The following is a 22,080-nucleotide window of genomic DNA, read 5'->3' as shown; positions in this document are numbered from 1 at the left end:
GGTAGGGGTAGCGGGACAGTCTTTGGCAGGAGTGCGGTACGAGGGTACCTGGGGCCCAGTTCTTATCCTCAAGCTGGAGGACCTCCGGATCTCGGAGGGGTCGAGCCGCGACGGCGTCAGCAGGGCTCTGGCGTACAGTTTGTGGAGAGCCGCGATCCAATCAGCAGGGCTCTCAAGAGGGTTTCTGCTCAGCTCGAGCCGCGACGTCGTCAGCAGGGCTCCGAGGGAGGTTTCAGCGAGGTTGGGCCGCGACAGCGTCAGCAGGGCTCCGATGTTCCAGGTGGCTTCAAAGTGTTCACAAGAAGGAGCCGCGACGCAGTCAGCAGGGCTCGTGATGGTTCCGTCAAGAGTTCTTCTCCGTAGGGTCAGCCGCGATTCAATCAGCAGGGCTCTCGACTCCGGGATACAACTGCCGATCTGTGGCGGGGTTGCCCCAGATATAGGTCTGGAGCCCTTTGATGTCCGGACCCAGGCGCCCGGTGGGGGCGGAGAGGCCGGGTGGAGGTGGCCAGACGGCCAGCAGGAGAGGCGCCAGGCCCAAGGGAGTTGCAGGGCGATCACACCTCGAGAGGGGAGGACAGTTGGGGTTCCCATCGATACTGTCCTCCGCCGGGGGCGATGAATGGTTCCTGCGGCACCCCCTGGCCAGTTCGTGGTGCCTCGATGTCGGGGCTTCGCTGGGGTCGAGGCCGGGTTGAGCGGGGTCGCGCTGGCTGGTGCACAGAGTCACGTGGGTGCCAACAAGATGGCGGAGCCACGAGGGGTATGCGACCTCGTGCAGCTCAGGATGAGGGGCCTCGGTGCAGTTCAGAAGGGTGGCCCGTGAAGGCCGGGGCGGGGAACGGGCACAATCCACGGGGGTACGGACCATGCCACGAGGCCGGGTCCAACACAGGGGATCCCTTCCCCTGTGTTGTAAAAATGCTTTTTAACAGATGCCAGTGGTCCCATGGATCACTGCCTACTCTTAAAAAATGAAACAAACATTTCATTTTTCTTTTTTAAATGCATCCTGTTTTCCTATTAGGAAAATGGGCTGCATTTTAAAAAAACTGCTTTATTTAAAAAGCAGTCACAGACATGATGGTCTGCTGACCCCAGCTGGCACCACCCCTGTGAGTGCTGCCCATTCCTAATGGGTCGCAAATAACCTGCCTCTTGAATTTTAATGAGGCAGGTCCCTTGCGACCCATTTGGGAATCTCAAACAGTGTCTGAGACACTGTAGTACATTTCATTTTGCGACTCGCAAATTGCGAGTAGTTAAACATCACAATTTACGAGTCGCAAAATGAAATGGTCGTACATGTGGCCCTATGTCTGTTCAAATTTAGTGGCAACTTAAATGGAAAATGTGCTGTCCTTAAATGACAGTGCGCTAGCACACGATGCTTTAGCTACATTTAAAAAATCGCCCGCCTCATGTCCATTCATGCTAGGTGGGTCACAAAATGTGGCGCTCTAAAAATTGAGTTCTGGTTCTAAAATGTTTGGGAAGCACTGGATTAGAGCATAAACAGATGACGTGCTCAGTTGTTTCTTCTGTTAAACCACATAATCAGCATAGTATATTATTGTGGTCTCTTGCACTCCCATTAATAACAATGGATTTTAGTCTAAGGGCCATAATACTTGGTATATAAGGGAAACAGCAGTTACTAGAGACTTACTTATGATGATCTGCTTCTAGGAACAGATTATCAAACTTAAAGAATTGGTGGACGGTTAAGAAGATCTATTCAAGTGCCTGGGTGTAAGTGACATTTTTGAAAAATGGATAGTAGACTCGTTTCCTCTGCAATATGTTTCTCAGTAAAATAAATGGTCTGACAAAGCTGTACCTTCTTGTAAGGAAAGCAGAAGAGTATACAGCAAGCTACTGCCTCTGACAGGTCCAGTCAGACTTGGGCAATTTTTCCAGCACTGGTTCTTTCATAAATGTGCACTAAGGAGGGTCCCTAAGGGCTGCAGCGTGTATTGTGCCACCGTCAGGGACCCACCACCAAAATCATGCAGACTGTCATTGCAAACTGCGTGAAATCGTGCAGACAAAAGTGTAAACACAACATGGCACACACCCTCTGTGCCATGCCCACAGAATGTATGAAATATATGTAAGTCACCCCTACAGCAAGCCTTATAGCCCTAAGGCAGGGTGCATTATATTACGTGTAGGAACATACCTTCATGAGCAGATATGCCCCTGTGCTGTCTAGTTCAATTGCTAGATAGTACAAGTGAACAGGGAAGCCATCTTAAGTACATGTATTATTGGGCACTGGTCATCACGAGTTCCACAGATACACGATGGCTTCCCTGAAACCTATGGTGTTTAGTATCAAACACCTTGCCTTAATAAATCCATACTGATGCCAGTAGTAGATTTTTTAGAATATGCATCCAGAGGGCACCTTAGAGGTGCCCCCTGAAAACCTACCAGCCTCTTACTGTGCTGGCTGACTGGTATCATAAAGCCTGGGACATAAGACATGTTTCTGACCCGCTGCAGGTGAAAGACCATGCTCTGTGAGGCCAGAAACAATACCTGCTCCGGAAGAAGGAGTTCACACCTCCTCCAGCATGATGGCAAGTGAATCTGCATATCAAGGCCAGGAACTTCAAGGCCCTGCCTCCTTTGATATGCGACCCCGGCTTTACCCCAGACCTGGGTGTTGCCACCCTCTGCCACGAGGCCCATTTGGCACTAGGACAGGAAGGAAATTAGCTATGCTGGGAGGCACGGTGCACTACCACACCAGTCACACACCTAAGGTGGGCTGCCTGATGAGCTGCATGAATAAAGGATTCCACCATCTTGATTTTGGTGGAATTAGGTACTATGGGACAGGGTTATGCCCACTCCCCACAGTGGTCATATAGGGTATGGAGTGCCCCTGGTGGTAAGTAACCCATTGGCTACTATCCTTTACTCCTGTTAATGCCCCTAAGTTTAGTTTAGGTGTCCCCCTCACACCAGGAACTCAGGTTACCCAGGCCAAAGAAGGACCAAGAAGATCTGAAAAAGCAAGAACTGCGGACTACTGGTGTACTTTGGCTCCAAACCCTGCCTGCCTGCTCCTGTCCTGACAATCATGACACCCCAACTTGTCCTACAGTTGTGCATCTTCCAAAAGCCTCAGAGGGCCTCCAGCACTTCGCCAGGCTGTCAGCATCTCCCTTGAAGTGGCAGAGCCACCCCTTCGACCTGCAGGCACAAATCACAACGTCTGGTTCATTATTCTGCTAACCACCGGGTTTACCAATGTAGCACTCACCCAGGAGGCAGTCGCCATGCTCCAGGAGGTCTGATCCATATCCCCACCAAGCGTGAAGACGCCAGGACCAACTGGAGCCACCCTGCATCAATACCTAGACTTTTGCAGCAACCAAAGCTTGTTTGAAGTCCAATCCGGACTCCAGCGCCGAACCGACTGACAAGCCGATGAGGGACATCAGCATCACAGAGACCAGCACTGAGAGTGGCCAAGCTGTCCTGTTCTGACCCCACTCTGCAGGTCTAACTGAGACCTGTGAGTGCCTTTGACATACGGGCCCAGCTGACCAAAACCCTCTGCATCCAAGCTCCCTGGCCTGAGCCCCCCTGCTCCCAGGACCCTCATGAATTGAGCCCCCCATTGGGAGCTCCTGAACTTTTACCCAAGTCCCCCTCTGCAGCCTGTTTCTAGGGGGCACCCCTCTTTGTCTACGGTGTGGCATGCAAGGCTACCAACCCATCTGCCAACTCTGCACCTGGACACTCTATGGCAGGTAAACACGAACTGCTGGTGGTACTTTGGACCTTGGCCCCCTAGTACCTTACGTTCTAAATGGGACTCCTGGAATATGATTGCAAGTACCTGTAGGCAGCATATGTTTATTTCTCCTTAGGAGAGCATTACCGCTTAAAAACGCATTAGTGCAACAATTTTACTTACCTGTAAAAAGTTATATCACAAAAAATATTTACCCAATTATGAAGTTCTTGGTGCTAAATTATATAAAAAAATACCTGTTATTTTTTCTAAATTGGTGTTGAGTTTCTTCTTGAGTGTGTGTCTCATTTATTGACCCTCTATGTTCAACCAATGCTTAACACTACCCTCTGATAAGCCTAAACTGCTCGCCAACACTACCACAAAAGAGAGCATTTGGGATTAATTTAAGCCCTGTAAGCCAATAAGTGTAGGATGGACTTTCTACATAGTGTACCTCTTTTTAGTACACTACATAAGAAGCCAGCTTCTTACACATCCCACTGTATGAAACATGACCATATGAAAAACCTGTGTCCTACAAACCAAACTCTCGCACTCAAGCCCAGGAAAGTTTTAATGCCTCCACCCCACATCCAGAGATCCTCCATCAAATAAATCCACAAATTGTAGACAGTCTTCCAGTGCTTAGTTTGTAAAAGAAAATAAGTGCCTGGGCCCTCGTCAGCGGGCCACAGCAGCTTCCACCACACATTGTTACTGTCAGAGCTGCCAATGGCAGCACCTATACAACTCCTAACCAGCACACTGCTACAAGTGTGACAATTCACACTGTTGGAGGCCCCCAAAGGTTTAAGAATGGCTTGCAAGGTAGGTATTTCTTGTTTACAATGTATATTGAATTAGTAGCAACTGTTTTTGTGTTCATTTTTAAATTACACAAACAGTGCCACCATGTGGCAGTTGTCATAAGGGCCGGTGTTGGCAATTAAGTGCTGGTGCCAAGCAACGGAAACCACTGGCTCAAATTAAGTACTGGTCTTCCCACAAAAACTAGGAGTGCCAACAGGCAAAGGAATTGGTGAATTCTGCACTATGCAAAAACCAGGTAACATAAAATAGCACGTCCTCTCGATGTCCCTCAATAAACGCTCAAGCTCTTGTCAGACCAGTAGCAGAAGGCCCTCACAGGAGAATCTAACTAACATAGGAAACGGTCTGGTGTTCTGAAAGCCTAGCTCAGAACACACTAGGCCATTTACATCCTAGGTTTGAGCCTTTAGCAAACTGTCAGTGTTCCTTCTTGAACCCTGCTAACCCTATCTATCCTCTAGAAGCGTCGGCACATAAGTAAAGGAAAGGGACTGTTCCTGGTATCTCCCCAGCTCTTCCGCCCATCCTCGCTCTCTTTAGCTATGGTCTGCACACACCTATATTGATTGAGGAGAGGCAGGATGAAAGGTCTGACTGTAAACACTGTGACGAGTGATCAGTCGCCTTTTAGCCTTGAATCTCTCTTGCTTGCCCCACTACCTGTAACATTCTACCATCATTTCCAACTCTGTCAGACTCTCATTCCAGAACTCATTATTTCAACTTGCTTCTCTCTCATGTTCTCTCCTCACCTTGGCTGCTTCTTCTATGCCGCCCCTTTCCCCTCAAAACATTTCCCCACCTTCCGAATCAGACAGACAGCAAAGGTCAACTGCTTACATTATACGATTGCGCCATTTGGCCAGCTAGACCAATCATTTCATCCATAAGGCTCCCTCCTGGTTGTCTCTCTCTCCAGGCCCTTGCTTCATTTTCATCTGCTCTTCCCTTTCCCACTCATGCTTATATTTATACTGCTGTTTATGAAGTTACTGGGGACTCTCAGTCCGACCGCAGGGAAGAATTCAAGCATGTGAATTACTAGGGATTTACAGAGGTGCCAAAGGTCTTGCCAATTGGGGAACAATTGAACCATTACCTTGTTTTAGGGGAAGAGCACTGGCGCTGGGGACCTGGATAGCAGGAACCCACTGAACTTCCGTCAAAATTGTATCCGATCCCTGACAAAAAGTGGGGGTGACCATGTCAAAAAGGGGCACTTTACTAAAGGATGGATCTTGCAACCCTCCAACCTAACCTATGTGAGTTAGAAGCACATCAGTGCGCTAGCCCTGCAGTGCTCTGGACGACATGCTCTGGTCTTATGACTCTCCGCCTAATCTGCTTGAGTGATTGCATTGTTAAGGGTGTGGACAAGAGATCGTGTTCCAACAAATAGTCTAAGTAGTCGTGTGGTCCTAGTGCATGGTTTGGGAGTCTGTTTCCAGTATGAAGTGGATTGTTCCAGATCTAGGATCCGGGTGACTCTGTATTGCCCTGCTGACTTTCCTGCCCCTTCTTCTGTAGTTGGGATACATACGGCACCTTTATTCACTCTTTCTGCTGTCCTCTGATCCATTGACCCTGTGTATTTGTGTTTGGAATTTCCTGATCTTAAGTCACTTAGTAAGAGTAAAAAGGAGTGCATAATGGTACTTTGTTACCACCGACCAGAGTTGGTCTCAGTCTGGACACAAAAAGTGCAAAAGCCTGTCAAAGTGTAAAAGCTTCTAGTGGACCTGCTGCAAATTAATTCCACTGTATCCACTTGCTGCCTTGTGGTTATCAATATATAAATGGGAGCTCTCTGCCATAAACCTATGCCCTTTCACTTGGCTACATCAAATCCAAGCTGTGGTCCTGTGTATCATTTCAGTGGAAAGAGTCCCAAGTGATCACAATTCAGAGATGCAGAATCTGCTTTGTGAATGGCGCAAGTTCTGCATCAGCGATCGAGATGTGAGATCAACTCAGTGCAAGAATGCCCTACACATGCCAGTCCCAAGCCCGGAACCATACCTGACTGAGGTTCCATGAGGAGTATTTTTGCCCTCTGGTGAACACTTTTGATAAAGACTCTTTTTGGATTGTAGATATTGTGATGGGCACTTATCTCCTTATTTGCTACAGTGATTTTTCCATCATAGTGTTTGATCTTCTGAAAAAAGTTGTCCCTAAAACACTGTGGACCTCAAGTTATGTATTACCCTGTTGTTCAAACCAAGGGTAGCCAAGGAGAACATTGTTTTGGGCATTGACAGTGGAACCTCAGCGTGCATCAAGACGGTGGACTCTCTTGGTCTCTTAGGTAGCCAGTGGTACAGAAAAACGGTCACAGTGGACAGTTATTTTTCGAATATCATAAAGGAACGAACATAAATCAAATGCATTAAGTAAATTCAGACGTCACTGCAAAAAACAAGTAAATTCTTGTGATTTAATTTTCATCGTGCATATAGAATGAAACAAAACATATTAATAGGAAATTAATCCTCATTCATACACATTGGTGCTCAGAAGAAGAGGTGAGGGGGGAGTGAGTGCTCAGGGAGAGTTGATTGATAGTGTGCGGGTACAGAAAGGTAATGTGGTTCAAGAAACATCCAAATCTTTTTTAACCAATCCGCCTTTTTCTTTGGCAACAAAAAAAACATATTATTATATACATAACATTCTAGGCACAGATAAACATGTCTCTGTTGCCTATGTTTGATGAGAACAAAAAGTGTGTCAACGTTTCGACTCCTGTTGTCATAAAGGTAGCTTCATCCTTATTGGGGGGTCTTCATCAGGACTTTGAGAGTTAGTGAAGAAAGGGTAGGAGCACCATATTGTGAAAGCATGTGTAATCTGGCTGTCTTTTGAAGGTGGGGGCCCGTAGGCACTTGGGAAATCAATAAAATATGAAGGTGCTACAAATTCACTTCAATCGGCCCAAACACGGTTGCTTAGTAACCACCGGCTGCTCCAGACTCACTCAGCTAGGCTTTATTGTAGTAAAGATTCATGACATTTTTACCAAAACCGATGCCAGGTTCACTGGCCTGTTTCTGCCTGTCACCTGCTTGCTGTCACACTTGTGGAATGAGGCAACATACATATTTCTCCAAATGCCAGGAATACAGATATGCTGTGAAAATCAGACCAAAGTGTGACATACACCGCAGTGTAATCTAAGGGCCGTGGGCATCAATGCTGTCAAATGTGATCCCGGCTACAAGTTACATTTTAGCCGTGTGGATACTCCAATGAAGATATGACGCAGCCTTTAGCAAGGGGAGAGGGTGAAGCTAAATGAGCTCTGGGATGGCTGTGGATCTATGATCGTCCACAAGAGCTCTCCTTGCTGCCCTCCTGGCCATGCTAGTTGTGAACAATCCCTGAGCCTTGAATAAAGCAGGGATAGGAGGCATCTGACTGGCACCATGCCTGGACGGTAGAGGGCCTTGGCTCTGCAGTGAGCAGCAGTATCTCAGTCCAGAATAGTCTGCGCCCCATTATGATCCCACACTACCTGAGAGGGACATGATGCAAGCTGTTGTCCAATCAGAAGCAAGAAAGAGGAACATCTCTTATAGCGCGAGATGTGCTGTTATTCCTAACCCGAATAGAGAGACTGCTAACGTTTAGCAACTGCGCATGTCACCCCGGCTTTTCTGAAACAAATGTAACGGGTCAAGTGTGAACAGTCTGTGCCTTGTTTATAGTCCTGACCTCTCTCTCACCTTCTCCTGGCTCTTCTCACCACTCCTTGTCTTTCTGCTTGATGCAAGGCCCAGAAAGGAATCAAGAGCTACTTAAGTGATCCCTACAACAAAACTGAATTGATGAACATGTGCCTACTGGAATCCTTGAATTATTAATGAGCAGTATTTTTAGGCGTGGCATATCAGTGTATTTTCCAGGAAAATGAGAATAAAAAATGTACAACTTGGTTTTTAGGTACTCAGTGTGACATCAGTGGTTCCCAAAATGTGAACTTGTTAGGATTGATACTTAACTATCTGGCTGTCCAACACTGGTCCAGGAGAGCCGGAGCAGTGACAAATTTCAGCTCATCTCCTCAAAAAATATTTGCGTACATCTTATCTGAATAGGAATAAATTAAATAATTGCCACACAGTTTCAATGGAATTGTTTGTATTTAATTCATATCCACATATTACCAATCCTGTTGCTGTGAAATACTCAAAAATATCTTTCTAAAGCATATACAATGATTACATTATTAAAATGAGGCATCATCAACAAACAATTGATCTGCTAGATTTGCACATTCCCACTTTACAATAGTTAGGATGCATGTTGGACTTAAATGACATGAGAGTTTTATCATTGGAATTTCTTTTTCTGCAGGTGTCTAGTGGGAGACGCTGATGGGCGGAGCTTTGGAGATGTTGCCTTCCTGGAACATTACTCGCTGCTGAAGAACATAGAGAGTCAGTAGTTCGCGCGCGCCTCCTCTAGTTCTCGAGCTGTCTCCCTATCTATTAGTCTCTGTCTACCTCTGCTCTCCTTCTGACCCGCTCCTATGTATTTGTATATTTATATGTATTATCAGTCCATAAACACCATATAAAATACACAAGTCAGCTCTAAATTAGAACAATTACAAATTCTTTTAAAATGTCATTACAATGTCATAAATGTCAAGCAAACAAACAAGCACATTCTTACTGTCAGAATTTTAAATATCAATTGAACTAAATTACACACCATTATATTTAAATGACTTCGTCTTAAGAAACAATTGATTTCTTAGACTCAGTAATTCTTTACAGTCTATCAATAAATGTTCAGTAGATTCAAAATGCTTGCCACATAATCTGCACAGATGTTGAGAGTGGCTGAAATCTCACCAGGTTCCTTCTACTCCTAACACCTGCAAGTGATTACATTGAATTCTCATCATCTTATGAATTTTAAGAAGACATTCAAATACATTGTTATGTAAATGTAAATCCAGTATTTGTATCTGTAAAGCGCGAACAGTTACCCGAAGGCATCCCGGCGCTGGAGGCCCTCGGGAAGATTAAGCAAGCTATTGCCCAGAGTCACATGGTGCTGGGCTGACCTGCCGCCGGTGCCGGGGATCGAACCGCGAGCCCCAGATTCCAGCGTCAGTCGCCGTGGCCGCGGCGCCACACCTCTTCCCTGTAACCAATTATGATGGCCTGTAAACGAACCCAAATATTCTTTATCGAGTTTATTAGGAGACAATGAGCAGAGATCAGTTTGTATCGTACTGTTTTATATTGCAGCATTTACATAGAGCGCACTACCAGTGTGTGGGGCACTGAAGTACGTGCCTGCATGGACACCATGCTACACCATGTAGGGTGTGTGGTTGGAAGGGTGTTGTCCTCATTTTTGATCCTACGTGGAAAACAATGACCAGAAATGTGTGGGACGCATTGCTTAGCAGTGTGGTGGACGAAAAGGTGAGAGAGACAGACACACAGTTTATAGTATCCAGTACGCTGGCAGCTTTGAGCAGCTCTGCAGATCCCTTTATGGTGTTTCTTATTATCATGATCCACTTTGGTGGTTACTGCACTGCCTGAGCAGGCATGGTTGTTGAGAGAAATGGTGTGGAGATCTTCTAGGATGGACTTTCATCCCATATCTGTTTGTCAAAGAAGCAGTCTTGGTATGTAGCTGGTTGTGACCTGCAGTGGTGGACTAGATATTAAATCCATTCAATTGGACAGTAGTATTTGTCAGAACTCATAAGTTAATCCATCTCCACTCAGTTGGAGATAACTGGTGTGTGGGCTGGTACAGTAGTGGGTGATGAACAAGAACCATAGCAGATATATCTTAAGTGATTGTAAGACGATAAGCAGTATTACGCATCCTGTATCAACTATAATTGGCAGCTGAGTGCTATGGTATTAGCATTAGTGTGTGCCAGAAAGGGTGTATATGAATTGACAATAGTATATAATAAGCAGGCTAGCCATAGGTCAGCCCTTTGTAACTTACGTAGCTATAAAAAGCAGTGTGCTGATTGGGCTGTTCCATATTTGTGGGCTGTAAACTGTAGATTGTTCTTGAAGATGCGAGTCTCTTTCTGGGCTCCAGTCCATGGTAGGGGGATGGTTGTGTTATCTTTAAAATAGCTGTGTTTCCAAATGTATTCTGAAGGGTCAATACTTTGGAGATTGTCTGGTAGCAAGTTACAGAGCATGGTGGCTTGTACTAGGAAAGCAGTCTATCCTATGAATTTCTTAGGGTAAGGTGGAATGATGGTCTGTGGTGCTTGCCTGGATCCTGTGTCCTGTTGTGTGTATATTGCTTGTGTAGCCTGATGGCGTACAATAGATCTAAATTACCTCTTAAAGGCAATTTTTTTGGCTTTAATATTCAAAAAGAGGTCTTTAAGTCTAGAAATTTTAATCACTTGAAGCAAAATTAATAATACTGATAGAAATTGCCCCTCTTAGCAAGGTAGAATACTTTGTGTGGTTGTGGTATCGGTTGGTATCACGTTTTGCCTTGTCAATTGTAAACAGCCACAGTTAAGGATGATGCTGTGATCTCAGGCTGTGAAGTGTACAGGACAAACACTGAATTCAGCCTCCTCTAGAGGTTTCGTACAAAACCACAACTTCAGGACATGAAAAGGCAGAAATTATGTAATTGCAATACTGTTGAACAATTCTCTGAATGCACACAGACAGGGTACATAGAGAATAGCTAAGGGGGGCCTGTTTCAGAGCTTTGGGGCCAAGTCAGGCATTGGCCAGTTACTAGTTCACAAATGTGGATTTTGAGGGACAAGCAACCTTGATAAGTGGAGCAAGGTCCTGTCTATGTGCTGGGCCTGATTCACAAACTGCATTTTGTAGTATGTAAAGTAGTAGTACTTACTACAAAATGCAATTCACAAATCTCTGAGTAGAAATCTCCTCCTCTCCTTTCTTTTCTATGAGAAGATTCTCACACATACGTTTACTACTTAGTAGTAAATGTGGGAGGGAACAATGGCGTGGCTGGAAAATGGAGAATACTTACTACTAAATGGGAGGAGTTTATGCAGGAGTAGGGAGTAGCTTAGGGAGGAACAGCGGCTCACTAACAAAAGAAGAAGCCTGGTGCTGATCCCAATCTGCACTTCTGAAGTTACTACAGCAAAAAAGGACCCAAAACAGAAAATGCACTCCAGCTCAGTCCTGGAATAAGTCCAGCGTTACACATGGCCACCACTGGTACAGCAACACCCTCCCTAGAAAATAATGGAGGCATGTATTCAAAAAAAGAACCCCGTTTAATATGTTGAAATACATTAATTTATTTCCACTTTTTAAAAAATATATATAAATTTAATGAACCCTAATATTTTGGTGCAAACGTGTTGAAACGTATTGAAACGTATTGAGTCAAAGTAAGGTTCATGGCATCATGCTGTAATTTCTGTAACCTCTACAGGTCAGATTGTGTCACTCCTATGTAGACAATTTTGAAAAGTTTAATATTAATCAAGACATGAGATGCAGGGACTTGAGTATCTGCAAGAATGTAGCAAAATATCTGGCAAAGTGGTCTCATTTGGGAAAAAAAATATTAAAACCTAGTACTGACGCGAGAAGGCATCCTCGTTTCGACACGATTGTCATTCATCAATACTTCTCCCTCAGCGATCATGGCATACACAATTGTCTCTTCCTCTTCCATGGCTCTACTAGTATTCATATTCATCTGTTCTGACTTGGGTATCTTAGCATGTCTCTTGGTCTTCTATCCGGTCGCCAAACGCTCCAGCTGTTATCGATCTGCATAAAACCTTTACATACAACAGTTAATTGTCAGTGATACTTGGAGTTATAAACCCTGTAAAATATTACCTAACTTGGTAGGAACACAGTTCTCTCCTGTATTTCTGCTTTGTGTCGCTACTTGTAACACCCGCCACCACAGTCATTTATTTATATTATGTAATTTTTGTACAATACACCTGCACCTATCACCATGTTTGTCTGTACCCCATCAGTCTGTCTCCCATCTAATGCAACAGTCTGCCCAGTTTCCATGCACATGAAAGCAGTTCTATATGCACCTGCACCTTACAGATCAGAAGAGGACATTAAATTCCCAGTTACCCCTGTCTTTGTAGGTCTGGAGACGTCTGGCTGGTCAAGCGGACTCAGCGTCTCAGATTTTGAGCTCCTGTGCCTGGATGGAACCCGTGCTTCCATCATGGACTGGATGGACTGTAACTTGGGTCCTGTGCCGCCCAGCATGGTCATGACTCGCCCAGTTAGCACAACTAAAATCCATGACTTCCTGACGAAATCCCAGGTGAGTGCATGGTGGGCGGAGGCTTATGGGACAATTCTTTTGCAGCACTGTCTTTTCATCAATAGGGGTTTTATGGGTACAGTCAACAGTGCCCCACAAATTATCATGTCTTAATTTGGGGCACCAGTGGTCACTGTTCAATTTCTAGTCAGGAGGTGAATGAAACAGGACCATAAGACGTAAAGTGGCAACTAGCAGATTGTACTGGGGTGCTAGTGGGAGCGTGAGATACTTCTGGGGGAGCGGAGTGAGATGATGGCCGTGGGAGCTAAGGGGGCCCTGGCACGATAGAGTACACGTATCAATGTAGGATAAAGTGGGAGAAATGAGAGGGACTGGTGAGGAACCCAAATGGGAGACAAAAAAAGCCTACATCAGAGAAAAAAACCTCAGGAAATCATCTCAAAGGCATAAGGAAAGAATGCACACTCAAAGGATATGGAGGTAGCAGCAACCACAGGTTTTGGCCACCTGGAGCTCAGCAGGGATTTGTGCCTCTTCGCAATGTTAACCTAAAATGCATTCCCTGAAAACAATATTTAATTACTTATTTTGCAGGAGGCACTTGTGTTCAATCCAGAGTCGAAGTTCCATCTCTTCCAGTTCCAGACTCACGGAGAGGCCGATCTGCTTTTCAAAGATGCCACCCAATGCCTCATCCACACGAGCCACCTTGGCTACCGCACCATACTTGGGGAGCCGTTCCTCAAGTTGGCGGAATCAGTCTTCAATTGCACCCGCTCAGGTAACTAGGGACCCATTCTGTTGACCAACTATTTTGGAAGGAAATAAAAAAAAAAGTTTGGTGGGAACAGGACATCTAGGCAACAGGCGCTACAGTGCTCACACGTGCTGGAGTGCTTCACAATGGTCAACATCAACAATGCAGGGTTTCTCCTCGGTCACTTTGCCTGTGAAATTTCCAAACCCATTCACTAATGACAGGCACTGGACGAGAAGATGCCTTGTGTGGGAGGTTCAGGGTCTTGCCTGCAGACTCCTGGTTAAAAAGGAGGACTGCGCCAATGTGAACCATAAAGTTAGAAAAAAACGCATTTAATAGGAAGACTGGCGTGGAATGGGGGCATGTAGATTGGCACAACAGACTGTTCACACTTATCCCCTGGTAGGGTTTGCAATATTTGTGGCTTATTGTCAGGCATGAAGATATACAAAGCTGTATCTGCAGCTTTACACAGCAGTGTGGTGTCAATTGAGGTGAATTGGGTAGGAACCAGCATAGATTTGAGATAAGGAGGTGGGGAGGTGGAAACAGAGATGCAGGATCCTAGCTGGCACTCAGGCTCTGTCTCATAAGCTTCGCCAACCTCCTCCAATTTTGTTTTGAGTAGAAAGATTACCCACCCACAGGAACATGTGCAGAGTATCCATCCACTGCTGCAGAGGACCAGTCTGTGCAAGGAACCTGTGCGTGAGCATTCGAAGACTCCCACTCCCTTCAGTCACCGTCCCGCTAGACATGGCGACATGCATGCCAAGGAACTCACTTTCTCCACCTGGTCCTCTTTCTCCTGGTGTGTCTGATCCTCCTCTTCCTGGTCTCCCAGCCCGCACCTTGAGGTCATGCCAGGTACTGCATCCAAGCTAGTTCATCTTTCTGGTTTGCTACTAGCTACAGCATTGGTTGTCTCGCCAGCCTCATATAGCGAAAAGAAAATCATACATTTAAAAATTACTATGTACATATATAGGACGACTTTGGGTCAGTCCTTTTCACCCATTGGCCTATTCACCTGTCATTCACATGTTGCTTCTGCTCACCAAAGCATACAGCGGGAGGCAATTGGTCAGCTCACTTGAGCCTTTTGCTCTCTTGCAGTGTGAGTGGCAGAGTTTTCCTCATCACATGTGCACAACCGCCTAAAAAGAAGTTCACTTTATTTTCAGGGCTGGTGTGCCAACGCTATACTTGGCCAGCAATTTTTTCTTTCAATACTTTATCTTTTTTTATTCTTTTTTTTAACCACATAGTATGTTTTTCTGTGAAGTGCTTTAAAACAAAAACGGGTTTCTATACCTTTTCTAAGTGAACCTGTCTGCTCGGAAGTACCCATACTCCTCTATTAAAATCATTTGCAATGGTTATTTCATTGAATTTAAACATTTTATTGGCAGCATATAGCTGACACGTCTAGGTGGCAGGATGGTTTCTGTTTTTCTTCTTTACTTTATTACAGCATATGCTTGCAAAACTGAATAAAAAAAAAATAACTCCTTTCCACATTCTTGGAAAAAAACACCCTCCGCCTTCCGGGTGCCTGAAAAGGTAGGTATGTGTGGGTTTGACTTACCTACAACCACACATTACGAGCTCTGCAGGGTTTCTACAGCCATGTGCCTGTATCATTCCTGTGAAGTAACTTTACCACGAAAGACCTTTGAAACGTCCATCACCAGAATGATGATAATAAACACCATAAAAGGGTCCAGCAGAGCAGTTCAAAGCTGCCAGCTTACTGAAAACCATTAAAAATAAAACTGCGCCTGTCTCTCACACCTCTTCACCCACCGCACTGCTAAGCTCTGCGCCCCATAACACGATAACCACACCTCAGTGGTCACCATGCACGACATGGAAACACTTCCTGCATAGGATAAAAAAAAAACACAATCTTCCAACCAAACACCCTACTCAGGCATAGCTTGCTGCTCATACAGGCAAGCGCTTAACTGCCCCCCATATGGGTAGATAGCGCTATGTACAATGTAGCCACACATTACAGTTGCAACAGACATGAGTTCCCTTACTGGTGCCCCGCTGTTGGGTGAGGTGGTGATGATGATGGAAGGTGCTGCGAGCGTCGCATACCAAACCACTTATACCACTCACCGCAGCGCCTCCTTCTGGGAGAGACTAGTACTGCAAGACTGTGACGTCTCCGCCCGCCCCCTTCTTACCATCTCTTCAGTGTGTCCTGCGCATCCGTGGCCCTTGGTTAGTGGGGCCAGAAGCCAGTGTGGTTCCTAACACTGTTGCTCATATCTGATACATAGGAGTTCAAAGAAAGACAAATGCTATAACAAAAATTGAGAAAATGCGGGGAAATAAAGCAAGAACAGCAAAATCTTTAGTACAAAATCTAAATGTGTCGCACACAATAGGGAAAACATGGCCAAGAGCTCTTTGGAAAACAAAATATGGTAAATATTTTATAAGACGTTTGCTTGTAATAGGAATACCGGAAAATGCTTCTTTTTCTGCAATTTACTCATATTATCTTGAATTTTTGAAAACGATTTTGCTTAACACTACAGGTTAGCCATTTCTAAGCACTTTATTAAAAAGTGTTACTCCTACCCACTCACGTCATCAACCTTGAAATTATGAAAGTGGAGTCAGTTTACTGCCATAAAGAAAATCCAGCTGGCAAAGAAGGACTATGTGGGGAAAAAATCATGCAGGATCGGAATACACCACTGAGCAGGTGACTGACCTTCTTGACAAATATTCCTGCGCCAGCTCAACAGTGTGTCTACCGACCCAGCCCAATAGATGAGCAACGTCATGACAAAATCAGCATGTACGTGATGCACCAAGGACGGTCAAGGAACATTATAGGGACACGGGATAAGGACACAAAGTATATTTAGGTCTGGTGTTAGCCAAGACCTTTTGATTGAAAAAGAATAGATTTACTTACAGGGGCTTTCAGCCAGCTCTCTTCATTCATGCCATTCACACTTTTATTACGCCCAGTAGAGCAGGGACCACAGGTTCAGCCCACTTCAGCCATTGGCTTCCCTCTCGGCGAGTCAGAGTATTTTGCTCTTGTACAATGTGCACTTACACTCAAAAATAACCCCTTTATTGCAGTTTTACAAAAAGCCCCCTGTGACCAAGAGGAGAGTAAAAATACCAAAAGTTGGCAACCAATGACAGACCGAGCGCTTAATTTGAGCCAGTGGTTTCCGGAGCTCAACACCGGCACTTATCACAGCTGCCACATGGTGGTGCTGTTTGTGTGATTTAGAGATAAGCAGAACAACAGTTGTTTTATTAATTCAATATATATTAAAAACAACTAATACCTGCTGCCCAAGCCATTCTTCTAGCTTTGGGGACCTCACACAGTCTGAATTGTCACACTTGTAGCAGTGTGATGATTAGTAGTTGTGTAGGTACTGTAATGGCAGTGCTGACAGGGGCAATGGATGGTGCAAGCTGTGAAGGTGTCCTGATGAGTGCCCTGGCACTCATTTCTTTACAAGTTAATCACTGGACCGACCTATTGGCTTTGCCAGTGCTTCTTGTTGGTAATTTAGGTGTTTACCAGAACAATAAATGAATGAATGAATGAATCAAAGGTGAACCATTTTTATGGTTGAAATGCTAGTTTTAGATTACAGGATGAGTTTCTGCATAGTGTGGAACTGGCTTAAGGGGCACCTGAGCAATGGACAGTGAAAACTGAAGGCAGACTATAGAAGCAAAATGTCATACATTGTCGATAACCGCACACCTGTGGACAAGGGTGTACAGGTTACGTAAACCGGAAATCAAGATAACTACTGGATCAAGCAAATGTACAGCATTATATCATGGGTGTGTACTCTATAGAACCTAAGGTGGACAATGACATACAGTATCTAACACAGGCCATTATGGTAAATTGTATAATCAAGGTGTTTTGACTGAAAGTTCATTACTAAAGGGTGCTATAGAGTGGTGTGTTGGTAGAAAGGACAGGGTAAATCATATGTAGGGTGGTATAGATTAGTACATTGGTGAGTGATAGACAATGTTCTAAGAAATTGGCATCAGGGTGATATTTATGCGAGCCTACATTAGAACATAAATATAAACAAGCATTTGCAATGCAATCAGTCTCGCCTTTGGAACCTTATATGTATTTAGCTATGCAGCACATTAGCCTGTGTGCTCAAACATCTACTGTTCTTTAACATGGAGGGAAAGTAAGCACCAAACTGCATGACACGCCAGGTATGGGAACACATGGAGAGAAATATTGCCTTTCAGCAGAAACTGGTATAGTCCAAAGCTCTGTTTTTGATATAAAATCAGGGCCTTTGGTGATCATAGCACAGAAAATACAAGATTTGAAAAAAATATTATTGTCTATGGGTGCTCGTGAAAGACAATTTCTGTGGACTGAAATCTAGATAATGCTAAAGTGTTCTGGTATTTTACTGTCCTCTTCTGGTCGTTTTCTATCAAGAAAGTTAAATAGAGGCAGTTGCAAGAAAAATAAAAAAAGAAAGTCCCTCAGCAGAAATCAATTCTGGTATTTTACTGACCTCTATTGGTAGTTTTCTATCAAGACAGTTAAATAGAGGAAGTTGAACAAGCAGAAAGCAATTCTGGTAATTTACTGACCTCTACTGGTAGTTTTCTATCAAGACAGTTAAATAGAGGCAGTTGAACAGAAAAAAAGTCCCTAAGCGGAAGCAGACAAGTCCTAGGGCTGATCTCCAGAGGTCACAAAGTACATACTCATAGAAGTATATACAAGAGGTCTTGAATGCTCGACCTAAAAAGGATGGATACTTAAGTAGGATCACTGGGTAAGGTGTAAAGCAACTTTTCGGAAGGTCGAGTGAGTATGCGGAAACAATAAGGTTGGAGTTATGTTGAGATAGGGAGTCAAGAACAAAGGAGTGTGAGAGTAGTGATAGATAAGGCAAAATAATGTATTCCTGGCAGTGGGCCATGGCGCTGAGAGCTGGATATGGGGTGGGTGGGTGGGTTGGCAGTTCGGAGAGTGAGGGCAGAGTCATGGTCAATATATGGGAACCCCAAATCTGTGTTCATTCTTGTGGAATGTTTTGAAGAGGAGTGCCAATTTCTTCTGAACATGGTGAGCACAGGGTTCAAGCAACATGCTGTTGGTTTAATGTCTCAGCACCAAAAACTGTTCATTTACAAAATAAAATAACTCCAATGGTTACCTGTTCTCTCTTCTAGGTATTCTAGACTTCTGCAACCAGGATATTTGTAACTCTTCTGGATAACTGTCTTCGGTAAAAAGAATATATTCCGGATGACAGACTAATCAAACAATAAGTCACAGGAACATTTGGCATCCCAACATTGAAATGAGAAAAGGTTATCCTCAAGCAATCCGGGAGCTTTTCAAGCCTCAAAGCCAAACAGGAGCATCATTCTTCAAAACTGTGAGAAAAGTAGAACTTTATCCCAACCTGATAAAAAGTAAATTCTACTTGGACAGTCAGAGGTTCAAATGAGAAGAAATTGCACTTGTTAAAAATGGGTACTAGGATCTACACCGTGCATCTATTCACAAAGAGATCCTATGCTTTACCATCAAGGGCAGGAAGGCTACACCAATTGAAAGCCATGACCTAAACCTTTCAACGGGTGACAGATTGTCCTTCACAGTCAGTGGAACAGATGATAACAAATGATGACCAAGACCTACACTTTACAACCAGTCACGGACTGTATCCGTGTGTAGACTACAATGAATGATGGGACTTGGTCAACATCCTACAGCCAGTCACCAAAAGCCTATCTATTATCATCAAGGGCACTGATGATACCATAAATAAGGACTGAGAACTACACCTTGCAACCAGTCTCAAGCAGATCTCATACTTGACAGACTACAACAAATAAGCAGCATGAACTACACGTAATAACCAATGAGTGGCACAGGCTACAACAAATGGGTTTGTTAACTGCCCTTTACAACAGATGACAAGCAGACCCTACAATTTGCCGTCATAGACACAAACTCCACTATAAATCATGACCATGAACTACAGCTTGCAAACAGTGATGAATCTTGTACACTCTCAATTGGTGGCAAATGGTCTACAGCTATAACCGTGGATGACATATTTTCCTACCCATAAACCAGGGGGGAGGGAGGGAGGGCATGTTCTATCCCTCACAAAGGAAATTCACAACCGCCTACACTTTAAGTAAGAAAGCACACTTCTTTTAGTTCATGAGAAACATACACTGTCCCTTGCAACAAATGAGGAAGTCTCTTTTAATCAAATGAGCGATTGTACAAATGAAATGAATGAAAAATGAATTTATAAAGTGCATTAAACCCGAGGGTATCTGAACAAAGAATAAACCACATACTGTAAAAACAAGTGAGGTTTGTATCTTACCTCCTGCATCCAAGCTGTAAGGCAGCCTAAAGCTAACCATTAATTAAGAAGAGTCGTTCTTTCAATTTGTGAAGGGTCTCAGCACAAAACAATCAATGAGGAATGCTCTCCACTCCTTGCAACCAGTCTATACTTCTTTACAACTAAGAACCAACATGTAGTAAATTACAATTAATTAGGAGCAGTATGAGTGCGGTATATCTGCAATCTACCTTAGTCGCGTAACTAGTGGTATACATTTCAGTTGTACTGAGAATACGTCTCCGATTGTGTGTGCTTCTTCAGCCCAATATCTATTAATTGGGGGAGGTGTTTCCAGGCTAAAGGTAGGAGGTCCGCAGGGTCTGATGTGCATCTGGTGCAGTATGATGGGCTGAAGGTGTCTACTCTGGAGAGTAGTATGGTGTATACTATAGCCTGTTTTAAAAGTAGACGTGTAGGAGTTAATTAATGGAGACAAGCTTAGCTTGTTTGCAGGAACATTGCTAAGTATAAGGAGCCACCTCCTGACCCAAGTCGGTTTCCCATTGTACCCTGGTCGTGTAAACTGGCTGAGCCATGTACTCTGTGTGGATTTTAATTTAGATACCCAGCCCATGGTGTTTGCAGACTGAACCATCTATGTCAGTAGGGGAACTCCTAAGATTTATAAGGTTCATGTGGCAATGTATGGGAACTCCTAAGGTTCATGTGGCAATGTATGGGAACTCCTAAGGTTCGTGTGGCAATGTATGAGAAGTCCTATGGTTCTTAAGGTTTATATGGCAATGTAAGGGAACTCCTAAGGTTCGTGTGGCAATGTATGGGAAGTCCTATGGTTCTTAAGGTTTATATGGCAATGTAAGGGAACTCCTAAGGTTGTGTGGCAATGTATGGGAAGTCCTATGGTTCTTAAGGTTTGTATGGCAATGTGAGGGAACTCCTAAGGTTCGTGTGGCAATGTATGGGAAGTCCTATGGTGCTTAAGGTTTATATGGCAATGTAAGGGAACTCCTAAGGTTTGTGTGGCAATGTATGGGAAGTCCTATGGTTCTTAAGGTTTATATGGCAATGTAAGGGAACTCCTAAGGTTCATGTGGCAACGTTTCCCATGGTGCCACCGCTGCTAGACGAATGACGAATCCAGTGATAGCAATCACATCAAGAGCGTTGACAGTCCCACCTGCTGGAATTGCTCAGGTGTAAGGAGAATGCAGTTGGGAAATAGCTGGCCCAGTTTTTGCAGGCCCATTTGCCCCAAGATCAATTTCACAGTTTTGTCCATTGATGGCGGCAAGGCGGGGTTAACGACTACAGGTACTTCGGGTAAATAGATAGCACATTTCTCCTCGCTCTAGGAGCTGTCTATACTGCCTAGAGTGGGCATCTGAGTGTTTCTAGCAGTTTTCTCTGTAATTTAGAGGTCTGCACTCTCTCTCTCTCTCTCTCTCAATATGCAGGTATAGGGGTAGGCTCTTGGGGTCGACCCAGTATACTGCGAAGTGTGAATGTGCAACAAGGAAATATCTTTCAACGCCAGGCACTGAAAAGCCACCTCTTTCACATGGTTGGGTCAGTAATTCCCATTGAAGCAGAGTTTTTTTTTGCTTCCCCAGACTAATTTAGTTAGCAATGTGCATAGCATACATGTTTCCTAGGTGTATGCATATATTTATAAATAATATCGAAACTTGGGTAGTACTAGCAACTTGACAAGTGCAATTCTGCCAGCCATAAAGAGAGATAGATGGATCCATCTTTCCACCTACCTTGCTAGCTTCTCAATTGCATGGCCATAGCTTTTTTAGAGATTCAACTCTTGTACTCTATTAATGGTGATATATTTAACTGAGTCCTCTCACCATGTAGGAGGACATTTTAGCACTGGTTTACTAGTGCTTTCCATGAGTGGGAAGATCCAGAATTACTTCAGTAAATTGGGATACCAGAGTATTCCCCGAATCGTAATATATCTCAGATAATATGCCTGAGATTCTCCTCTGAAATTTTAATAAATTAGAGACTATCATGTGCATATACTGATAACAAGAACCTCTTTGTAGGGAATATGATTTTTCCACGTGCCTTGTCTG

The 22,080-nt window shown here is 44.2% G+C and overlaps 1 protein-coding gene across 1 annotated transcript in view; it reads left to right on the top strand.

The window, feature by feature from the left end:
- The window catches only part of LOC146783470 (serotransferrin-2-like), a 157,512-nt gene extending 137,522 nt beyond the window's left edge, over positions 1-19,990 (top strand). Inside the window, exons 14-17 of the mRNA XM_085634023.1 lie at positions 8,942-9,024; positions 12,702-12,886; positions 13,445-13,631; positions 18,831-19,990. Of these exons, the coding sequence (XP_085490149.1) occupies positions 8,942-9,024; positions 12,702-12,886; positions 13,445-13,631; positions 18,831-18,877 (502 nt within the window). The 3' untranslated portion in view covers positions 18,878-19,990. The remainder of the gene's footprint in view (positions 1-8,941; positions 9,025-12,701; positions 12,887-13,444; positions 13,632-18,830) is intronic.
- The last annotated feature ends 2,090 nt before the right edge of the window (positions 19,991-22,080 follow it).

This window comes from Triturus cristatus, chromosome 11 (genome assembly GCF_964204655.1).
Source record: "Triturus cristatus chromosome 11, aTriCri1.1, whole genome shotgun sequence".
In the NCBI taxonomy this organism is placed as follows: Eukaryota; Metazoa; Chordata; class Amphibia; order Caudata; family Salamandridae; genus Triturus; species Triturus cristatus.
Note: the sequence above shows the minus strand (reverse complement) of the source record. Positions and strands in the feature narration are given on the sequence as shown.